This window comes from Piliocolobus tephrosceles, chromosome 1, assembly GCF_002776525.5.
Source record: "Piliocolobus tephrosceles isolate RC106 chromosome 1, ASM277652v3, whole genome shotgun sequence".
Lineage (NCBI taxonomy): Eukaryota > Metazoa > Chordata > Mammalia > Primates > Cercopithecidae > Piliocolobus > Piliocolobus tephrosceles.
In genome coordinates, this window is record NC_045434.1 from 103,045,799 (window position 1) to 103,067,002 (window position 21,204).

Sequence of the window (21,204 nt, forward strand, 5' to 3'; positions counted from 1 at the left end):
CTTTAAATCAATATTATTTCAATTTGCATAGAATCTTCAGGAAATATTTTTATCTGAAGAAGAAAGTGAAAGCAAAGCAGTGCCCAAAGGCCCCCTCCTACTGAACTATCATGATGCACACGCCCACAAGAAGTACACACTGAAGGTAATGATAATCGGGTTAGCCAAAGAAAACTGATGTGGGAAAGTGTGTGTGTAACTATTCAGTTGAAAGAAGCTAATTAGATAACTTCATCAACACTAATTAAAATGTAATGTACAAAATAGATACTTGCGTACAAAGTAGGACCTGGAAAATGAACCTGGATACAGGGAAAAATGATGTCAGCCTAGGAAATTTGTCTGATTATTGAGGTTTAATTAACAATTCAATTAATTGTTACCACCACTAAATGTGCATTAAAACCTTATGATTATTTGCTTTAAATATCTGCTGCTACGAAAAACTAGTAGAAGCCAGAAAAGGATCTCAAAAGAGAGAGATGAATATATATGAGACTTTGGCAGTTTGTCACTGTGAATGAAGAATCAGTCCTTTTTGTGCACCAGGAACTCCTGGCAACATAGGAACTAGCTTTTTGACCTTCAGCAAAATCCCAAAAGTTTGTCTTTCCCAATTACCATTGATTTCCTCTGTTCCCAAATAATCAGAGTGAAGGTATCATGTTTAGCCTTTTCCATATGCATAAGGCACTTGACAGCTTACTTTAATGTCTTCTGTCATGTTGCTCTTTTTCATCAGGACCAAAAGAATTTTGATCCAGTTCAAATTGAGCAGGAGATGCAGTCCAAGTTGCCACTGTGGGAATTCTTTCAATTCCCTCTACCCCCACCATGGAACAACACTAAACGTCTAGCTATGATTCATGAGCTTATGCACTTTTGTACGAGTGGTAAGTCCATTGTTTTGTCTTAGCTTCAACTCAGTTTAATTAATGGGCCTATATGCCTCTTAAAATTACACCCTTATTTACAAAAAGTATTTTCATTATTGAAAGACCTTTCAGAGGCTAAGGTGGGTATTTTGATTGACTACAACTGTCTTGTTGAATAATATCATTAGCAGTGTCATCATAGCTATAATGCATAACACTCTTCAATTTAATACACTGGGGTTTTTTTTCCCACTGTGTTTTCTTAGCCACAATAATTCCTTTTTTTCCTTGTTTTCCCCCATCTCTGTCCCATATACTCCCACTGACATCATTGGAGATGATGTGGTAATCCCATCCTACTTACAGAGAAGTAAAGTGGTGTGTGTGCGCGAACGTGCATGCACACACGTATGCACACACGCATGTACGCATATAATTTCCAGGACAATGCTGCCCTTCTGTCTTCTGCCTGACCACTGCAGTCTTTTATCATCATTGCAAATCATGTAAAAATTACAGTAACATTGCAGAGACATTATCTGGAAAGAGAGAAGAGCAACCTGGACCATGCAACTTTGCCCCAATTCAGAGATACCTGTCTTTGAATTTTCATCTTATATCCTGTTGCTGCAGCCACCCACAATCAATAAAACACAGGTTCTAGAAGAATTTTTCTTCTGTCTCTTCCCATTTTGTCCCTTCACGGTTCTTTCTTTTTTTAATTAGAGAAGAAAGAAAAAGAAGAGGATCCAGATAATCTGAATTTGGCAGGAATGGTCACCGGGGCAAAACTAATGTGAGCACTACCGTGGACCATCTCTGCACATGAGGACAGGAAGGAAATAAAAAAGAGTGTGACCTGGGAGGCAGATGTAGATATCTTGTAACCTGTGCTACTGAAAGCTCTTATTTGATCCTTTCTTGAGAGAAAATTCTGAACACACTATTTATAACCACAAATTAAATTTATATCTAGAAAGATGAATCATAGAACCATAAAATTTCCTAACTGAAAGAAACCTTGGAATTAATCTAGTCAAAATCTATTTTCAGATAAGAAAGCTGAGATCCTAGCAGGAATAAATTATTTGTTTTAGGATTATGACAATGGTGGAAAAAACAAGAAAACATTCTGGTCTCTGGATACCCAGTAGAACACAATTTCCTTACCTTACTGAGCAGGAGACACGAAGAAAGCCACTGCAGAGGTCTGATGGTGCAGTCTGCAATTTTAAGCACCTGCTCTGTACCTAGGGATACAGAAATGAATAGAGAGCCCACTGTCAAGAGAGAGCATGTTGCTGAGCAGAAGTTGACTCAAGCTAACAGCTTCTCACAGCAAGAAGAGGATTTTATGCTCTTTGAAGACAGAGGAAAGAGGGGTCATTAAGATATAATATCTAGAATCATGTCTCATCTGAGTTCACTGGGATTTTGTGAAATAGGCAGTCATTTCTCAAATTCTCATTCCCACTTGAGGGAATATGCAGCTACTACTTATAAGAAAGGACATTAACTTCCACAGACATCTTTACTTGACAAGGAAGGATTTAACCTTGAAAAGAAAAGAGCATGTGCATATTCTTCCTTACCATTTCACTTGTAAGCCTAACCAAACTAAAAAGTATTTTTATCTTGATTTCTTTTTTCACTTTTAAGTAGGCTTAGTAATAGAAAAAGCCAGGAACTTCTGAGTCCTGCCATTGACTCATGGACATGCAGGGTACAGCCTCGAGGGCCTGGTATGTCATTTCTGTTGTGTACATAACTACCCCCTTCCTGAGTAGGGGGTTCTCAGAAACTTCTGTCCTTTTTCTGTGTCCTGCCACCCTCCCCTTCTCCTTCTGGCTTAAGATGTGATTCCATTCTTAATGAATGGAGAGCTCAGCTCTCCATACGGCACAGGATTTTTGTTCCTGCTGCCACCATTGAAACCTCAAACATATGCTGCTTACATGCCCCATCCTGGACCCTTGGTGTACCTCCCCTCCTCCTCTTTTCCCTTTTGCCACATCATACTTAACAGGTCCAAAACCAAGCTCTTGATTCCTCATCCCTAAATTTATCCCTTCACCAGCTCCCTTATTTCAATGAATGGCAACTACTTTCTAACAAAAACCTTGGAGTCATTCCTGCTATCTCTGTTTTTGTTTTTGTTTTTGAGACAGAGTCTCACTCTGTTGCCAGGCTGGAGTGCAGTGGTGTGATCTCAGTTCACTACAACCTCCGCCTCCTGGATTCAAATGATTCTCCTGCCTCAGCCTCCTAAGTAGCTGAGACTACAGGTGCACACCACCACGCTCAGCTAATTTTTGTATTTTTAGTAGAGATGGGCTTTCACCATGTTGATCAGGCTGGTCTCAAACTCCTGACCTTGTGATCCACCCACGTCGGCTTCCCAAAGTGCTGGGATTACAGGAGTGAGCCACGGCACCCGGTCGCTGTCTCTGTTTTCTCACACTCTGCAATCAATCCCACCATACTCCTCACTACCATACCGGCCCAGTCCCGCACCACCCCTCACTTGGATTATTCCAATAGCTTTTCCAGCTGGTCTACAGGCTTTCTATGTTTTACCAACAGTCTTTTCTCCACACAACCATCTGAATGGCCCCTCTAAAATGATGGTTGGATGTGCCTTTGTAACTGAGAACTCTGCAGCAGTCACCCACTTTGCTCAGAATAAATCCTAAACTGGGCCAGGTGCCTGGCTCATGACTGTAATTTCAGCACTCTGGGAGGGGAGGCCAAGGCGGGTGGATTGCTTGAGCCCAGGCGTTTGAGACCAGCCTGGCTGACTTGGCAAAACCCATCTCTACAAAAAATACAAAAATTAGCTGGGTGTTCAGGCGCAGCTACTTGGGAAGCTGAGGTGGGAGAATTACCTGCACTCCAGCCTCGGTGAGCCTGTCTCAAAAAACAAAACAAAACCAAAAACAACAATAAGAACTTAAGCTCTCTGCCACCTACTTTTTGAGCCATCACTTGTCAAGCTGTCATGTTCCATTTTCCTCCATCTACTCTGGCCTCGCTGTGATTCCTTGAACATGTCGTTCACACCCCTGCCTCAGGATGGTTGCTCTTGCTGTTTGCCCTTCCTCAGTCACTTTCCCCCAGATATCCATACAGCTTGCTCCCCTACTTCCTTCATGTTTTTGCTTAATTGTTCAGAGGATTTTTCCGTGACTGCTTTATATAAACTACAAGCCACTCCCTGACTATTATCACTTTTTGTCCCCTAAGCTGGCTTTATTCTTTTTGTCCTCTCTTTGATCTTTTATATTTATCTCTTCCCAACCCCTAGAATAGATATTCCATGAGAGCAGGGGGCTCACTATTTTGTTCACTACTGTGTTCCCAGCTTTTATTATAGTTATGATGCCTAATAGGGGCTCAAAAAAAATTTTGAGAAATGAGCAAATGAGCAAACTCTCCTTCATTCTGTAACTATTTTACCTCTTCCTTGTCTCTCTTCTGAATCTCCCTGTTTTTTCTCAAAGGACCTGCTGCTTTTCTTATCTTTGCTGGAGAGAAAATGGAGGTTACCTGTGAATTATTGATCCACATCATTTCATTTTTTTCTGATTGGATTCCATGTTTATTTGTTAATTCTACTTCTCCTTCCTCTGCCTTGGAACTTCTAAAGTGTAAGAACCAAATCTTGATTCTTTCAAATCCCAGGCATCTATGACAAAGCCTAATACATAGAAAATAATAACCAATGAAAGAGTGAGCAAGTGAATAAGTGCTGTAAAAAGGTAAATTCACAATTATAAAGTCTGCTGAAAGCTGATAAACTTTGAAGAGCAATTATGGAAAATACTGCAGCCATTTGGAAGCCTTTCCTGAGCCCAAATGAACAGAAAAACTCAGTCAATATGACAGCCTGTATTAGGCAAAAGTAAATAATTTCTCTGTTTTAAATTACAACAGGAGAAAAGGGTGCTTTCACTCAAAAATAATAAGTTGTGTAAGCATATTCAACCAATATGGTACCCTGGAAAGTCCATGCAAATGAATCTGGACAGCTAATCTTGATTAAACTATGAAGCAGTTTGGGAGCATTATAATTTGCTAGATTGTATCTTTACTGTGTTGTTTGTTTATCCTCAGGTACCTTTGCTATTTGCTGCAGGCTGGGGAGCCAATGTTTAAAATCAGCTCAACAGCCATTGTGGCGTGACTCCCTTGTCTTTCTGGTAGACAAACTCCCTGGTTGTCCCTCTGTCAACCCTGTACCATGTGCTAATAAGAACATTTCCAGCAGCACTGGTTCTGTTTTCTTACAGATGTCTTGAACTGGAATGAAGTAGAACGAGCCTTCAAGGTGTTTACTTTTGAGAGCCTGAAGCTCTCTGAGGTTGATGAAAAAGGGAAACTAAAGCCTTCTGGGATGATGTGTGGGTCAGATTCTGAAATGTTTAACATACCATGGGACAACCCTGCCAGATTTGCTAAACAGATAAGGCAGCAATATGTCATGAAAATGAACACTCAAGAGGCCAAGCAGAAAGCAGGTACACTGCATGGAGGGAATGGAAAGCATTCTTGTATTTTATTATTGTCAGTTTTTCTCATATTGTATCTTATGGATGTTCCTTACACTGAATAGATATTAAAATCAAAGACAGAACAATATTTTTGGATCAGAATTTGTCAATGTCTGTGCAAGATAATGAGAGCAACCAAGAACCTTCAGATCCTAGTCAGTGTGATGCTAACAATATGAAGCATTCTGACTTGAATAATCCCGGACTCTCAGTCCCTGATAATAGACAGCTGTTAGAGCAGGAGAGCATCATGAAGACTCAACCCCAACATGAGTCTCTGGGTAAGTTACAGTGTGTGTGTGTGTGTGTGTGTGTGTGTAAGACACTATTATAGTACACATAAATCAAAAAGTGTTCAGGATACATTATTTGAATTTAAGTTATTTGGTTAATTAAACTTTCTTACTGAGTATTGTTATTCCATAAGTTCTCTTTATTTCAACCCTGTTTTTAAAAATATCTTAATTCCTCTTAGTGCACACTTACCTTAGTAAATTTAGCACAGTGAACATCATTACAACTTTCATCATTAGTGTTACACAGTTATTGTGATTGTGTGCTAAAATTATAAACATTCATCTGCAAAACAGAATGAAATGTCCAGTACAGAGCTTGGTACAAAATCAATGCTCAACATTTCCCCTCCTCTCCCATGTATGGCTCAGGCCATTACTCTCATTGTAGACTAGCATTATAAACAGTGCTATATATTAGAAGGTGTGAAAGTATAGAAGGATGTTGGGCTAAATTTATACTGAGCTACCTTACACATCACTGTCAGATTAATCTGTGTAAAATCTAGCTATTTTGTTTCTCTACTTACAACTTTCAAAGGCTCCCTACTATCTGCAAAACAGAACCCAACTCCTTGGCCTACTTCTCCAGTAGTATCAAATTACTTTTCCTAAAACCTTTTTCCATCTTTCTGCTGTTGCTCACACATTCTGTATTCTAGCCCAACAGAATTAGGCCTATTTACTCTGCACAGCCTGCTCTTTTCAATCTCTGTGGTACCTTTCCCTCACAATATATCCTCCACCTTGAGTTCTCTTTTTGACTATGATTAGGATTCAGTGGCACCTCCATGAAGTCTTATTGGATGTGTCCATATGGAAATGCCTGTCTTAGCTTTCCACGGTCATAATTAATGTACACTTCTGGTGAAGTGCCGTGGCTCACTCCTATAAACCCAGCACTTTGGGAGGCCAAGGCAGGAGGACGGCTTGAGGCCAGGAGTTCAAGACCAGCCTGGGTAACATAGCAAGACCTCACCTCTATAAAGAAAAAAAAAAAAAAAATCTACACTCTCTTTATGGCATTAGTTGTCCTTTTTTCAGTTTTATAATTATGTATATGCCTATATTAAGGCCTCCATTATACCGTAGTGTCTTAATGATTATATGTTTATTTTAACATATTAAACAACACCTAAATTTAACACCTAGGTCAAACATATTAAAGAACACCAAATTTAACACCTAGGTCAAAGAAAAAATTACAATAGAAATTGGGAAATATTTCAAACCAAATGATAATGAAAAAACTGAGTATCAAAACTATGGAATGCAGCAGCTGATGCAAGAGATACTCCAAAAGAAGTTTATAGCTTTAAATTTTTTCTAAAAGCAGCTAAAGATTAATTAACTAAACATCAACCTCAAGTTAGATAAAGACAAACAAAATAAATCAAAGTAAAATAGAAGGAAAACAACAAAAATATTAATTCAGGGAAACAGAAAACATGAAAATTACGTCAATGAAATAGAAAACATAGAAACATAGGAAGAACAAAAATGCAAAACTTGGTTCTTTGAATAGACCAGCAATATTGATAAATCTTTTATATAAAGTTAATCATAAAAAAGAACCCATGAATAACTCTATCAGGAATAAAACTATATCAGGAATAAGAATTATATAAGGAATAAAGAAACAGAGACTTCCCTCAGATTCTACAGAAATTTAAAAGATTGCAAGATAATATAAACAACTTTGACTAAATATGAAAATAAAATGGGCTATTACTGGAAAAGAATAACTTACCAATAATGACCCAAGAAGAAATAGAATGCCTGAGTAGTCTCATATCCAGTTAATTATATCAGTAATCAAAAATCTTCCCAAATAGGGCACACTTAGCCTGAATGATCTCATTGGTAACTGATACCAAACGCTAAAAAAGAAATAATTCTAATCTTAACAAAAATTATTCCAGGAAATAGAAAAGTAGCATAATCTCCTCTCTTCATTTTATGAAGTTAGCATAAACTTTATAAGAATACTGACAAGGATAGTGGTACAACTGAAAGTTAAACTACTTCATTAAATTAAACTTTCACAAATATAGATACAAAAATTCTAAATGAAACATGAGAAAACTGATCTAACATATACTAAATGATAATAATATATCACAAACAGGTTGCATTTATAACATGGACAGAAGGAAAATATATATATTGTAGAATCACTATAACTTATCAATTAACACATTAGTGAGAAAAGTCATATAATCATCTCAAAAGAGCAGAAACAGCATGTATAATTCTGTAGCAATTTATGAAACAAATCTTATTAAACTAGCAAAAGAAGAAACATTCCTCAATCATATAAACATTATTTTTTATATTACTATGACAAACCTTATATATCAAGGTGAAAAGCTGAAATAATTCCCTTTAAGATCAGGAGAACGTCCACTATAAACACTTGTATTCAATATTGCATCAGAGGTGTATGCCAACAAGTAATACTTTTTCTCTTTTAGATAAAAGCATAAGGTTTGAAAAGGAAGAAATAAAACCATCATTGTTTGTAAATACTGTGTATATAGAAAACTCAAAGCAATACACAAAAAAATTAGAATTAATATGAAAGTTTAATAAGGAGACTGTGCTTGTTAAATGATACACATAAGATGTCTGGAGTGCTGAGACTTTACTGTTATAATTATTCCTTGTATTAAACATTTGTGTTTCATGCACTTTTCTTTGTGTGTTATATTTCATAATTTTAAAAGCATTTAAAAAATAAGTGGTTATGGGCCAAAATTGGATCAAAAAAGAAAAAATAAATTTTAAAAAGTGATAACATGAGAGAATAAGTGTTAAGTTATTATTGACTAATGGTCATCTTACCCTTTTCATTTATCTAGAGGTGGGTCGAAAAGGAAGTAATCAATGGAATAGGATTGGTAGAGGAGGCAATTGGGGTGAATGGAAGAGGGAAGAAAATAACGTTTATTTAATATTGCTCTGCTACATCTCAAGTACATTAACTAATACTTACATAAACATCAGCCTGTGACAAAGATGCTATTATCCCAATTCTACAGATGAGGAAACCAAGACTTAGAAAGGTTAAATAATTTGTTCAACTACATACAAGTAGAAAGTCAGGATTGAACAGAGTGCTAACTTCAAACCAGTGCTTCCTCCACTGTGTCTTGCAGCTTCCTGGGTTCCAGAAATTTCTGGTGATGCAGCTAATGATTTAGCCATGCTCCTAGTCTCATTCATGCTGATTTTGTTGCCTTTGGATTTTCCTTCCTTCTAACCAGGGTGGATTCCCTATTTCTTTGTCCTAAGTACCATTACCTATTAGCCTGCCTCTCAAAAAATGTAAGCCAATAAGTTAACCTGAGTTCTAATGGCAATAGTGTATCCTGTGGGACTACAAATGAATGACAGGGAAGTCACTCTGGGTTAATATAGAGTCAGAATAAGCCAGGAGAGGTGTAAGGCCCAAGGTGTTTTCTTTGTTTTGTTTCATTTTTTTTCTTTAAAGCAGCTGGATAGTTTTCCTCAGGCAACTTTTGCCACCTGGTGGTCAAACTACATAAATTGGTGTGCTGGATTCTGGAAGAAAGTAGATTGTTATATTAATAGTAACTTCCTAAATTCTCAGGGGTTGAAAATGCTATAGCGGACAGTGTATCCTAGAGGCCACACAATCTGGAGGGTGGATCTCAGGGCCATACGTGTTTCTCCACGGTGCATTTTGACCTACTTCCAGGAGCCATTCCATTTGAAAGCGGGGGGGGCATCTGGGCTTGGTGTCGTATTGTAGCTGTTGTGACTGTGGGGCTTAGCTGTTGTTGATGTTGTTGATTTTACATTTCTTTCCCTAACTCTGAATCATACTTACTTCAAAGCCTCCAACTTTAATTCTCTTTAAACAAGGCAAAAATCATTCATGTATTTGCTGCACAACCATTTTAGCATCAAATACATATAAAAGCCTGTTCCTGGACATAAAGGGCTGAATATTTGTGCTTTTCTTAACCAAATACTGGATTTCCATCTGAGACTATTTTTGAACTTGACAGAGTCTAGTGGATATTTATGAAAAACCTGAGAGTTGATAACCGCGAGTCTATAGGTTTAGATGTGCCCTTTATGCTTGTTGGGTGTTTTTTTAATAAAGTAACTGCTTTGCAGAGGGATCTTGTTATCTCTAAAGTAAAACAGATTAGGAAAGCTGTTTTTCAAAGGGATGAGAAGGCATCCATTTCCAGATGTGTCAAAAACTACTGAATCACACTGTCAAAGGATTATGTGGTTGAAAGCAAAAATCAGAAAAAGAAAAAAAAAAGATTTTTACTCTACTATTAAATAAATAATTCAGATTACTTTTAGAATGTTCTTTCCTTTGACAAAATAACTGATGCATAATTTTTAGGACAGATTTTCTAAACTAGAGACTTTTTCTGCTGGATCCAATAGGAGGGAATATCAAATCTCCCGGAAATCTGGCAGACCACAGAATAGAATAATTTTTATCCACAGATTTCATATCAGTTGCTTCAAGGACACATGGGACATCATGGTCTATTTAGAGTTATAGTTGGCTTGAGTTTTCTCTTCAGTGGATGTGTTTATATAAATGCTGAACTGAATTGGCTGTATGGTTTTCCCCTAAATCAAAATGGAACGTTCACTCTGTCACCTTCACCAGGCGAAGGCAAGATGGAACTAGTAGCAAAAATGTAAGTAGCTGTGCTCCTGAAAGAAAGAACAACACTGACCTGTCCTTCATAGGCACAATCAACTTCTCCCTCTAGAAGCCCAAATATGGTACTCTTTGCCGCATAATAAAATGTTGTCTTATGCTTGCCACAGAATAAAACTTTGTTGTAGGTTTTTTTCCACACTTCTAATTTCTCTATATGGCTTTAGGTTCATTCCCACCTTTGATATATGATGTAGATTCCTCTCATTCAATCAAAAGGAAATATTTACTGAATTCCTGCCAGATACTTGGTGCTCAGGGTACAGTAAAATAATAATAATAATAATAATAATAATAATAATAATAATAATAATAATAAGATGAAGTTTCTATTCTCCAGGAATTTACATATGAGGTGGAGAGACAGACCATAAACAAGTAAGTAGCATTAGGCATAGGTACATACTATGATAAAAAAAAAAAAGCAGAGGATGAGGCAGAAGGCTCTTGAGAAGGTGATACTCGAGCAATATGAATGAAGTCAGGGTCTGAAAAAGGTGAACATCTAAGGCCAAAGCATGCCAGAGGGAAAGCAAGTGCAAGACCCTGAAGACACAGCAAGCAGGCCAGTGTATCTGCAGTAGAATAAGCAAGGGAGAGTCAAAGAGTTGTGCTTGAAGAGTTAGGCCAGGGCCATTTCCTGTACAACTTTGTCAAACGTAATCTTCATTTATTCCAAGGGTGATAAGAAGTCAGGGCTGTTCAGTTGTGCAGCAGCATCAAAGTATATTCCTACAGAATCCACCTCCTACACACACATACTCTTTCTGTGATCATAAAAATGCTATATACATTATCCATTTCTCGATTAGAGATTCACAATAACAAGAGCAAATTTCAAATTGTAAGACATTCATAGTGAGATGTTCATGGATCTATGCTAAACTTATTTATCATTGGAACTCTTTCTTCTGGTGATGCAGAAATCAACAATATGAATGTGTTCCTTCCTTGTTCATGCACATGGCTGTTTGCTTCATAGCCAAGGATGATATCGCCATCCCAGTTATCATATAAGCGTACTGTGTGGTCACAAGGAAAGCTAGTGTGCATGACTCATATTGGTCCGTAGTGTGCATGACTCGTATTGGTCCGTGGAGTCCAGCTACCGCTTCATTTATGTATTTAACTTTTGTTAAGCTTCATGTATAAATTAGCAGATGCTCATTAAATCATTTTTAAATTAATAAATGATTAATGAATGGAAGGGAAGCTCTGCAGAATGGTGAAAGCGTATCATTTTCCAATAGGAAGTGCATTTATCTGCCAGTGCGTCTTTGCACGCATGGCCTGCCCCCACCCTAGTCTGTCATCCACAAGATCCACGGAAATTTAAAAAGGCTTTGTGATAGTCACTAGCACAAGAAGACAAATCATGTGTACTAAGAAGTTGATATAATCAGTAAATATTTACAACTTTTAAAGGTAAAGATATATTGTTAGAAGTGAATGATGCAGTCTGAAAGCAGAATATCTGGTATGATTTAAGATAGATCACACAAGAAGCTAGGTTCTTTTCAAAGAGCTTAGTATAGTTTTTCTAGGTAGGCACAGATTTAGAATTATGGACACAAACACCTTTCTGGAGGCACAAAACATGCCTTTCAGGCATTGCCTTTTCAGCACAGAAACATAGATCATATGGGCAACAAAAAGGCACAGCATTAACCAGCAGGGCAAGAACAAAGCCAGAATACAACTGGATGTTGGTGTCTTTGATTTGCAGAGCAGACCACAAACAATGAGATCAAAGATGATGCAGTCACAAAGGCTGATTCTCGTGAAAAGGTAAGGAATTGTTTTTTCTAAAAATGTAGATGACAGGATGATCTGAGCAAAACCATGATTTGAAGTGAGAAACACTGAAAAAGGAAAAAGAAGATACTTAGAAGGAGAATACTGAGGTTAGAAAAGAGGAATTATTCGGACATCCCCAGAGCAGCTCTAACTGGAGAGAAAGGAGTTAATTTTGCTAGGCGGCTTGCACATAACTTCCCAGCTCCATGCTCCTCTCTAGACAGTGTGGCTTGGCAACCTCACAAACACCTGCTCACCATACAGCCATGTAGAACTAACGTTGTCTTGAAGAGAGTTCAGAAAACCTGCCTGTAATTGCTAACAGGACTCAGAAGAGTATAACCTAACAATAAAAATATTTAGATTATGTTGCCCATAAAAAAAAAAAAAAGTCAAAGCCATACTCTTTTTGGCAGCAGCTCTCCTAAAATGTTGCCATATGGATTTATACATATGCAGATTTCCCCAATTAGATGGAGTACATGCTGGTTAGTTGACGGAGCCCAAGAGGGCTCCATTTGGACTTAAACAAATTAAAGCTGAAATTGTGTTCCTATGATATTTTAGAAATCCAAGAAGATGATGGTGGAAGCAGATTTAGAGGACATAAAGAAAACACAGCAGCGCAGTCTAATGGACTGGAGTTTTACTGAACATTTTAAACCGAAAGTACTGCTTCAGGTATTTATGGACTGCGATTCTCTAGGAGACGGTCAGAGAGGTCTGGAGAGTCTGCTGTGATTTAGAACAGTTCACCTCCAGGTCATTCTCTCAGATCTAGTTCAGATCAATATTCTCCTTTACTTCAGCTATAAAATAAATTTACTCCCAGCTTGAGCTATGCATTCCCAGGGACTCTCTAAAATAGTTTAAAATACACTTTATGAAAGAATGCTTTTATAAAATATTTTAAGAAAAATATACAAGACTGCTGCATATATATTTATATATATATATATATATATATATATATATATATACACACACACACACACAAACATATATACACTTTTTTTGCTGCTGAATATATTTTCTTAAAAAAAAGTACGGTTTTATTGGGAAAAACCCTGTTTTTTCCCATATTGTTTATCCATTCTACTCAGTTTCACTACATTTCACAGTATTTTCTGTTTTGATTAACAGTTCAATGGAATCTGTGATAGCTAACATTGATTGAGCACTTACCATGTGCCAGGCACTGATTAATATGTATTATTAGCACATTTAACCCTCACAATAACCCTATGAAGTAGGAACTATGTAAGCAGTAAGAAACTGAGGCACCTTGACCAGTAGTGACTTTTGTCCAAGGTAACATGGCAGCTAAGTGAGAAGCAAGATACAAATCCAGGAAATCTGGACCTGGAACTTATATTCTTAACCACTCTGCAAAATAAAAAGTGATCCCAAACCTAAATCCTTTTGCTGTTTTTAGCTTTTACACAAAAACCTGTCCTCTTTTGGTTTTGTCTTTTTAATTTGATTTTTATTTTTGTCAAAGTTTTACCACATGTTTTTTAAGCCAGAAAGTTCTACAAAGTCTTATTATGAGAAACAGCCCCCTTCCCCCATACCCACCCCACTCCACCAAGTCTCAATTCTCAGAGGCAAAAATCTTCAGCACATTTACCCCTTGCTTTTGTTACTTTACTCAGTGATCTCTAAATAGCAAGTATATTTTGTTTAGTTTTAGTTTTGTGACATCATTATCAATTGATTCCCTCTTGAGAACACAGCTTTGCCCACCCCCATCCAACACACATGTGCATGTACAGGTACAGGCTCACCCACCCCCACATTCATATTAGCACTTCTCCTTTCTCTGATACTGTTAACAATATCATAATTTTTGGTTAGATCAGTATTCAAAACTCACTTTTTTTCAGTTATGTAAGTGCTATTCACAGCTGAACTGTGTAGTATTCTGTAATTACATTTCCTTTGTCAGTACCATTTTTGTTTTCTGTGCAGTTAATAATTGCCTCTTTTTCTATTTGTTTAGTTTACTATGTATTTATTATTAACTTATCCCCAAATTCTCTACTACTGAGCAAGTCTCTCAATACATTCAAACATAACAGATATCCTGTTATTCTAACTCTAGATATTCTAACAGTTTTGTTGTATTAGTGATATCTCTCCCATACTCCCTAAACTTGCTGCATAGCTGTGGTCTGGGGCCTCCGTTTACCATCATCTGGGCCACACCCACTCCCTTCCTTTCCGTTAGATGCCTGTTTCCTTCATCCCAGGTGTCCCCTCTCTGGTTACACTTTTTTTTCCGTAGAGGATCATCTCTTCCAGTAGCTTCCTTAATTAAGATAGACGGGATGTAAATTTTTGAGGCATTCAATATTTGAAAACAGCTTAATTCTATCTTTATATTGACTGACAGGCAGGCTTTATATTAAATGCTTAATTAAAAAGCATTTTTTCTCAAGACTTTAAAGACATTCTTTGACAGTGTTCTGACTTCCCAGATTGTCCTTAGAAAAATAAATAGATAAATACAATTCTGATTCCTAATCAGTTGTTTGAGTGTGTTTTGATCCTCTCTCTGGAAGATTTTAAGATCTTCTCTTTGTTCCAATGCTCTTGATTTCCTGTTGATATGCCTTAGTGTGGTTCTGTTTCTATGTATTGTTCTGGCAAGCCAGTGCAATCCAGAAATTCCTGTATTTATATTTTGGGAAATTTTCTATCATCATTTCTTCAATAATCTCTCCTCTCCATTTTCTCTGTCCATTTTTTTCTGGAAATCTTATTACTCTGGTGTTGGACCTCCTAGACTGAACTCGCAATTTCCCTGTATTTTTTCTTTTAGTTTCCATCAATTTATCTTTTGGCTTTGCTCAATTTCCATTCAGTTCTTATATTGAGCCTTTTATTCCTGTTATTAGTTATTATCATTCTAATTCCAAAAGTTATAATTCCAAATTACCTTTTTCAAGGATCATTTCACTTCTTTTTTTTTTTTTTTTTTTTTTTTTGAGATAATGTCTTGCTCTGTCGCCCAGCCTGGAGTGGCACAATCTTGGCTCAGTGCAACCTCTGCCTTCCGGGTTCAAGTGCTTCTCCTGTCTCAACCTTCCAAGTAGCTGGGATTATAGGCACTTGCCACCACACCTGGCTGATTTTTGTAATTTTAGTAGAGACGGGGTTTCACCATGTTGGCCAGGCTGGTCTTGAACTCCTGACCTCAGGTGATCCACCCACCTTGGCATCCCAAAGTGCCGGCATTACAGGTGTGAGCCATTGCATTTCTGATATAATACATTCTCTTATCTCTATGAGGATATTAAAGTCCTCTGAAGTTGTCTTCTCCCTGAATTATCTCTTTTTCCTCCAAGTTTCTTTTCTCTTTTTTTGTCTTTTTTATTTGGTCTTCATTTTTCATGTTAGAGGGTAATATATAATATTGTCCTCTTTGCTCATAGTAATAATGAAACAATAAAAATATGATAGGAAGTGCTATATGAGGTGGGGTGGGAAGCTGTCAATAACTGAGTTCATTGTTGTGTGATTTGGCTGGGAGATTTCCATAGGAGACTCACCATTGTTGGTATGTTAGGTCTGTTTTCTTGGGCCATTTAAATTCTCCATGAAAAAAAAAAAAATCTAATTTTCTGTCTGAAAGACATAAGCCTTCCTGTCAGTGTTTTGAAAGCTAGGTAATGGGGGAAGGGTATTAAACTTCTGACATTTATTATCTAGATCTGCATTATCCAATGTGGTAGCCACTAGTCACATGTAACATCTGAGTACTTGAAATGAATCTAGTCCAAAACGAGATGTGCAATAATTGTGCTGTACACTATATGAGTGCTATACACACTCAATTTCCAAGACTTTAAAAAGGTGGCATTAATTACTTTTGCACTGTTTATATGTTGAAATTATAATTTTATCTGTCAGATTAAATAAAATATATCATTAACATTTATTTGACTTGTTTCTTTTTACTTTTTAAAATGTGGCTACTATGAAATTTAGAATTGCACATGTGGCTCACATTTGTGGCTCACTTTATATTTCTATTGAGCAGTGCTGATTTAGGCTTTTTCACAATTCCCTTTTTTTCTGGCATGTACTTTTCTGTCAGTGTGTCTTGGTTCCACTGTTCTTAGAACCCATTGGTCTAGCATCTGTAGTTACCCTCTTCCCCTCTGCTGGGGTGGGAGATAGGCAATAGCCCAGTTGCTCAGAATTTTAATGGGATCCAGGGACCTAACGGCTTCTTAAAAAGACTTTAAACTAATCTTCTATTTTCAGTGCCACTTTCACCCCATTTACAGAGTTGACTAGTATTTCCATATCCTGAGACTTTCTATATTTCTGCACACAAATGGGGTTGCCTCTGGTCTCTCCTAAAATTAATCTCAAGACTTGGCTTTCTGCATTCTGCTAAGTCAGTTAGCCCTTATCCTTTTGCTTTCCAGTTTCTAAAATTCTGGTGCCTTTGTCTCCTCTCCTTCAACAAGTTGAAGTTGGCCTTCAACTTTAAGACATTAAAAAAACAAACAAAATTTTACTGTTCTTTTAACGAGTGTTGGGGAGTGCAAATGCTCAATCTTCTCTCTGTAACTGAAAGTTTATTTCAGACTTTATTCTATTTCAGTTTTTCTCTGTCCTTACCGCTTGATGAAGCTGCACTTTTGAAGGTAATCAATAATCTTTGTTTTGCTAAATCTAATAGACACTTATCTTTCTTCATCTTCCCTGACCTTTTAACAGCATTGCAGAGCTTATCACTTCCCCCATGAAACACTCTGCACTCTTGGTTTCCTCAGTGTTGTATTTGGAATTTTGTTGACTTCTCCTCCTTTACCCAGCATCTAATATGGAAGTGCCTCAAGGCTCTGGAGCCTCCAGGAAGCCCTAGAGCATCTTCTCGCCTCTGTAAACACCCTCCTTTGATGATCTCATCTGTTATATACTATCTAATGCTGACAGATGCCTAAGTTTTTGTCTTTTAAATTACCTCCCTCTAGAGATTCACATTATTATACCTTACTCAAAATTCTACCTGAATTTCTGATCAAATTTAGTATCCATCTCAAATTTAGTATCCCACATGACACTCATATTTTTCCCACCTAAGCATTTCTTCCCTTGTCCATCTCAGAAAAGGTCACCATCATTCAAGTGCTCAAGCAAAAAGCCAGAATCATCCTTTGTTCCAACCTTTCCTTTGTCCCTGATATCTAATCCATCATCAGTGTTTAAGGGGTACATCTCCAAATATATCTTCAAGCTCTTCTGCAACACAGCTACCACTACTTTTTTTTTTTTTTTTTTTTTTTTTTTTTGAGACAGAGTCTCACTCTGCTGCTCAGGCTGGAGTGCAGTGGTGTGATCTCAGCTCACTGCAACCTCCGCCTCCTGGGTTCAAGCGATTATCCTGCCTCAGTCTCCTGAGTAGCTGAGACTATAGGCACGCGCCACCACGTCCGGCTAATTTTTGTATTTTTAGTGGAGACAGGATTTCACCATGTTGGCAAGGATGGTCTCAATCTCCTGATCCCGTGATTTACCCTTCTTGGCCTCTCAAAGTGCTGGGATTACAGGCGTGAGCCACCACGCCCAGCCTACTTTTATATGACTGCCGCCCTCTCATTCCACCACAATATCCTCCTGATTATCTGCTTCCACTCTTGCCCTGCTCTAATCCATTCTCCATATGTAAGATATTCCATTAATTTCATCTTTTTGGACACACCTCTTCCAAAATAATCTATAAATCCACAGGTCTGTAGTCCCAACTATTCAGGAGGCTGAGACAGGAGGATCACTTGAGGCTAGGCTTTAGGGGCCAGCCTGGGCAACATAGCAAGGTCGCATCTCTAATTAACAACAAAAAAGATCTTAATCATATTTTAGAGGAAAATCTTATCTATTTTGTTTATTTTTGTTTTCCTAGTACCTGCACAGTGCCTGCCACACAATAGGTACTCATTTTTAATGAAAAACTTAACTAAAAACTTAACTAAATAACTAAATATTTAGTTGTTATTTAATAATAACTAAATATTTAGTTATTTAATAACTAAATATTTAGTTATTTAATAATAACTAAATAACTAATAATGTAACCAATAATATTAATACAGAATAAAAGACAAGCACAGATTAGTAAAAAAAGAGAAAACAAGATATGAGAACTTTACATATTGATTGAAAGCAGCTACAGCTCTGAGAAACTTAGTGCTATATTTTTAACACCCCAAAGCAAATATGAAAACTCAAAGATTTCAAAGCTCTTAGTATCTAAAAGAAGGAAGGATATATATTCATCATAAATGCAATGGTTTTCTGGGTTTATAGTCTGAGCAGAATTTGCTTTTCAAAAAAACATCAATAAGTACTAGATGATACCCTACATAGCAATATTTTAAAATGCAAAGATATTCACCACATGTATGTTTCTTATGTTGGCTCTGAGGGAACAGATGTAAAAGTGCCACTCCATAAAGATACTCTTTCAGGGGACTAAATTGGGAAAGCAAATTTATTGTTTTGATTATGCTACCACTGTAGAATTGAAAGCAAAATTAAAGCAGCCCTTTTCTAACATATTATTCCATGCCTTCAGATCATGCAAACAATAGAAAACCAAAAGCTGCCTCAGCAAATTGATACTGAAAACGAAAACAAAAGCTCACAGCTGTCTAATTTGTTTTTCCTGTCGACAGTTTCCTTATTGTTGATTGGCAAAGGAAACAGGATAAGCAGCTGCCCACTGTGCCTCTCTATTGGTGGCTGCCACTGCAGTGCATGCTGAGGATGGTATTTTTAGAAAGGGCCAGAGTTGGAAGGCAGGTAGAAATGGTATGTGTTAGAAAGACCACTCACTTCACTTCATCTAACACAGCATAGTATAGCGGAAAGAATGCAAAATGGTAAAATTTAGAGTTGGAAAACAGGGATGAGCCTTGGCACCATAACACACAGTGTTCTTAGACAAGTCCCTTATTCTCTCTTAGCCCCAATTTATGCCGAAAAAATGAGAATTCTAATTTTGATATGGGAAAAATAATTACACCTACTGTTTTAGTCCACTTGGGCTGCCATGCCAAAATGCCATGCATGAGTGGCGTGAACAACAGAAATTTTCTCACAGTTTTGGAAGCTGCAAGTCTGAGGTCTGGGTGCTGGCATAGTTGGGTTTTGTTGAGGGCTCCCTTCCTGGCTTGTGGCTTTGCATTATGTCCTCACATGGCAGAGAGTAAGAGGAAGCGGGGATGGAGAAGGGAAAGAGGGAGGGAGAACATGTTCTCTGCTGCCTCTTCTTATAAGGGCACTTAATCTTATCTTCAGGGCCCTAGTCTCATGACCCCATCCAAACCTCATTACCTCCCCACAGCCCCATCTCCAAATACCATCACACTAGCAGTTAAGGCTTCAACATATACATAGGGATGGTGAACACAATTTAATTCATAGCATCTATTTTTCTGGAGTTTTTAATGATGATAAAATGAGATGATTTATATCAAGGCATGGAAAATGCTAGATAAATGACTGCTGTGCTTAATTATTACCTACCAACCTTAATGAAGAACACTTGTAGCAAATGCCTCTCTGCCTGATGCCTAGTATTTGTTTTTCTAAAGTGCTGCTGAAATGCTTCCCAAGCTATCTACCATTCATGCTCTCACCTTCTAGTAGCTAGAAAAGAATCCTCTGGGAATTTCAACTTGACTAACAATGTGGAGGTAAATGTAGGAAGAAAAAGGGAGTAGAGAAATGCCCTAGTAGGAGACCTTTCTCTTTGGGAAAATCAAAAAGATTCTACAATGCAATTGTTTTTATTTTCAGGTCCTTCAAGAAGCCCATAAGCAATATAGGTGTGTTGATTCTTACTACCACACCCAAGACAACTCTTTACTTTTAGTCTTTCACAATCCAATGAATAGACAACGTTTGCATTGTGAATATTGGAACATTGCTCTTCACTCCAATGTTGGATTCAGGTAACAAATTTAGAAAGTTTCGTTAATTAGTTAGTTGGGTTTAGTTAGCTTGCCAGTTACTTAGTTACTTAGGTGTTAGTTTCTTAGCCTAAGCTAGGGGGTTCAGCTCAATGAAAACATTTGTGTAGTATTATAGATTCAGTTCAGCTCACTAAATTGCATGTCAGCATGTGCTGGGCACTGTATAGGCATTGGAGCTATACCACTAAAGAAAACAGGTATCATTCTCGTCCTCATGGAATCCAGTGAGGATGTTGTTAAATTACATTTGATTCATTTAGATTCCAGTAAAACTGTCTCCAAAAGATTTCAAGTAGGAACTATAAAACATGACACTCTGCATGTTGGTTTTTTTAACTCTATTTTATCTGAGGAAGATTCAAAAAGAAGTCAGCCTAGTAATATACCAACAGAGCAGTCAGCTTTCCAGCAAACTGAGAGGCTAGGAGTCAGTGATTTTTTTTTCTTTCCAGCTCCTTAGTTATTTCTTTGTTGTCTTAAAATTTTGTTCTCTCTTCTCATTAAGTATGATGATATTTCATTGTTATTTCAATTCTGGTTATTGTATTTTCAGTATTATTTGTATAGCTTTTTTTTTGTTTCAAAGAATATGGAAAGATTTACAGAATGGACTTACATAATAATTGGGGGAATATGCTGTGTGTGGGCACACACACACATTTTAAAGTCATTTTATGAAAGGAATATGGTAGGTATACTAATATAACACCTTGAACAGTTAAGCTGTGTTTGTCATTGTTTTGTTTTTCATTAACAATAATTAAACATTTTATACCTTTGCCTTATTTGCTGCTAGGATCTCCAATTTAATTTTGAGGAGAAATCCTTGTCTTATTCCAGATTTTAAAGGCAATGTTTTGAATATTCAACAATTAAATGTTTTTTCCTTTTTTTTTTTTTGCTCTAGGACTTATGTAAATATTCCTTATTAAGTTAAAAAAACTATTTCTAGTGTGCTATGAGTTCTCAATCATAGAT

At 37.1% G+C, this 21,204-nt stretch overlaps 1 protein-coding gene across 1 annotated transcript in view; it reads left to right on the top strand.

Annotated features, from left to right (window-relative positions):
- SPAG17 (sperm associated antigen 17) overlaps window positions 1-21,204 on the top strand; it is a 235,729-nt gene that overhangs the window by 100,348 nt on the left and 114,177 nt on the right. The window contains exons 12-18 of the mRNA XM_023222722.1: window positions 32-145; window positions 743-893; window positions 5,165-5,392; window positions 5,488-5,706; window positions 12,162-12,223; window positions 12,800-12,913; window positions 20,051-20,205. Coding sequence (XP_023078490.1) covers window positions 32-145; window positions 743-893; window positions 5,165-5,392; window positions 5,488-5,706; window positions 12,162-12,223; window positions 12,800-12,913; window positions 20,051-20,205 — 1,043 coding nt within the window. The remainder of the gene's footprint in view (window positions 1-31; window positions 146-742; window positions 894-5,164; window positions 5,393-5,487; window positions 5,707-12,161; window positions 12,224-12,799; window positions 12,914-20,050; window positions 20,206-21,204) is intronic.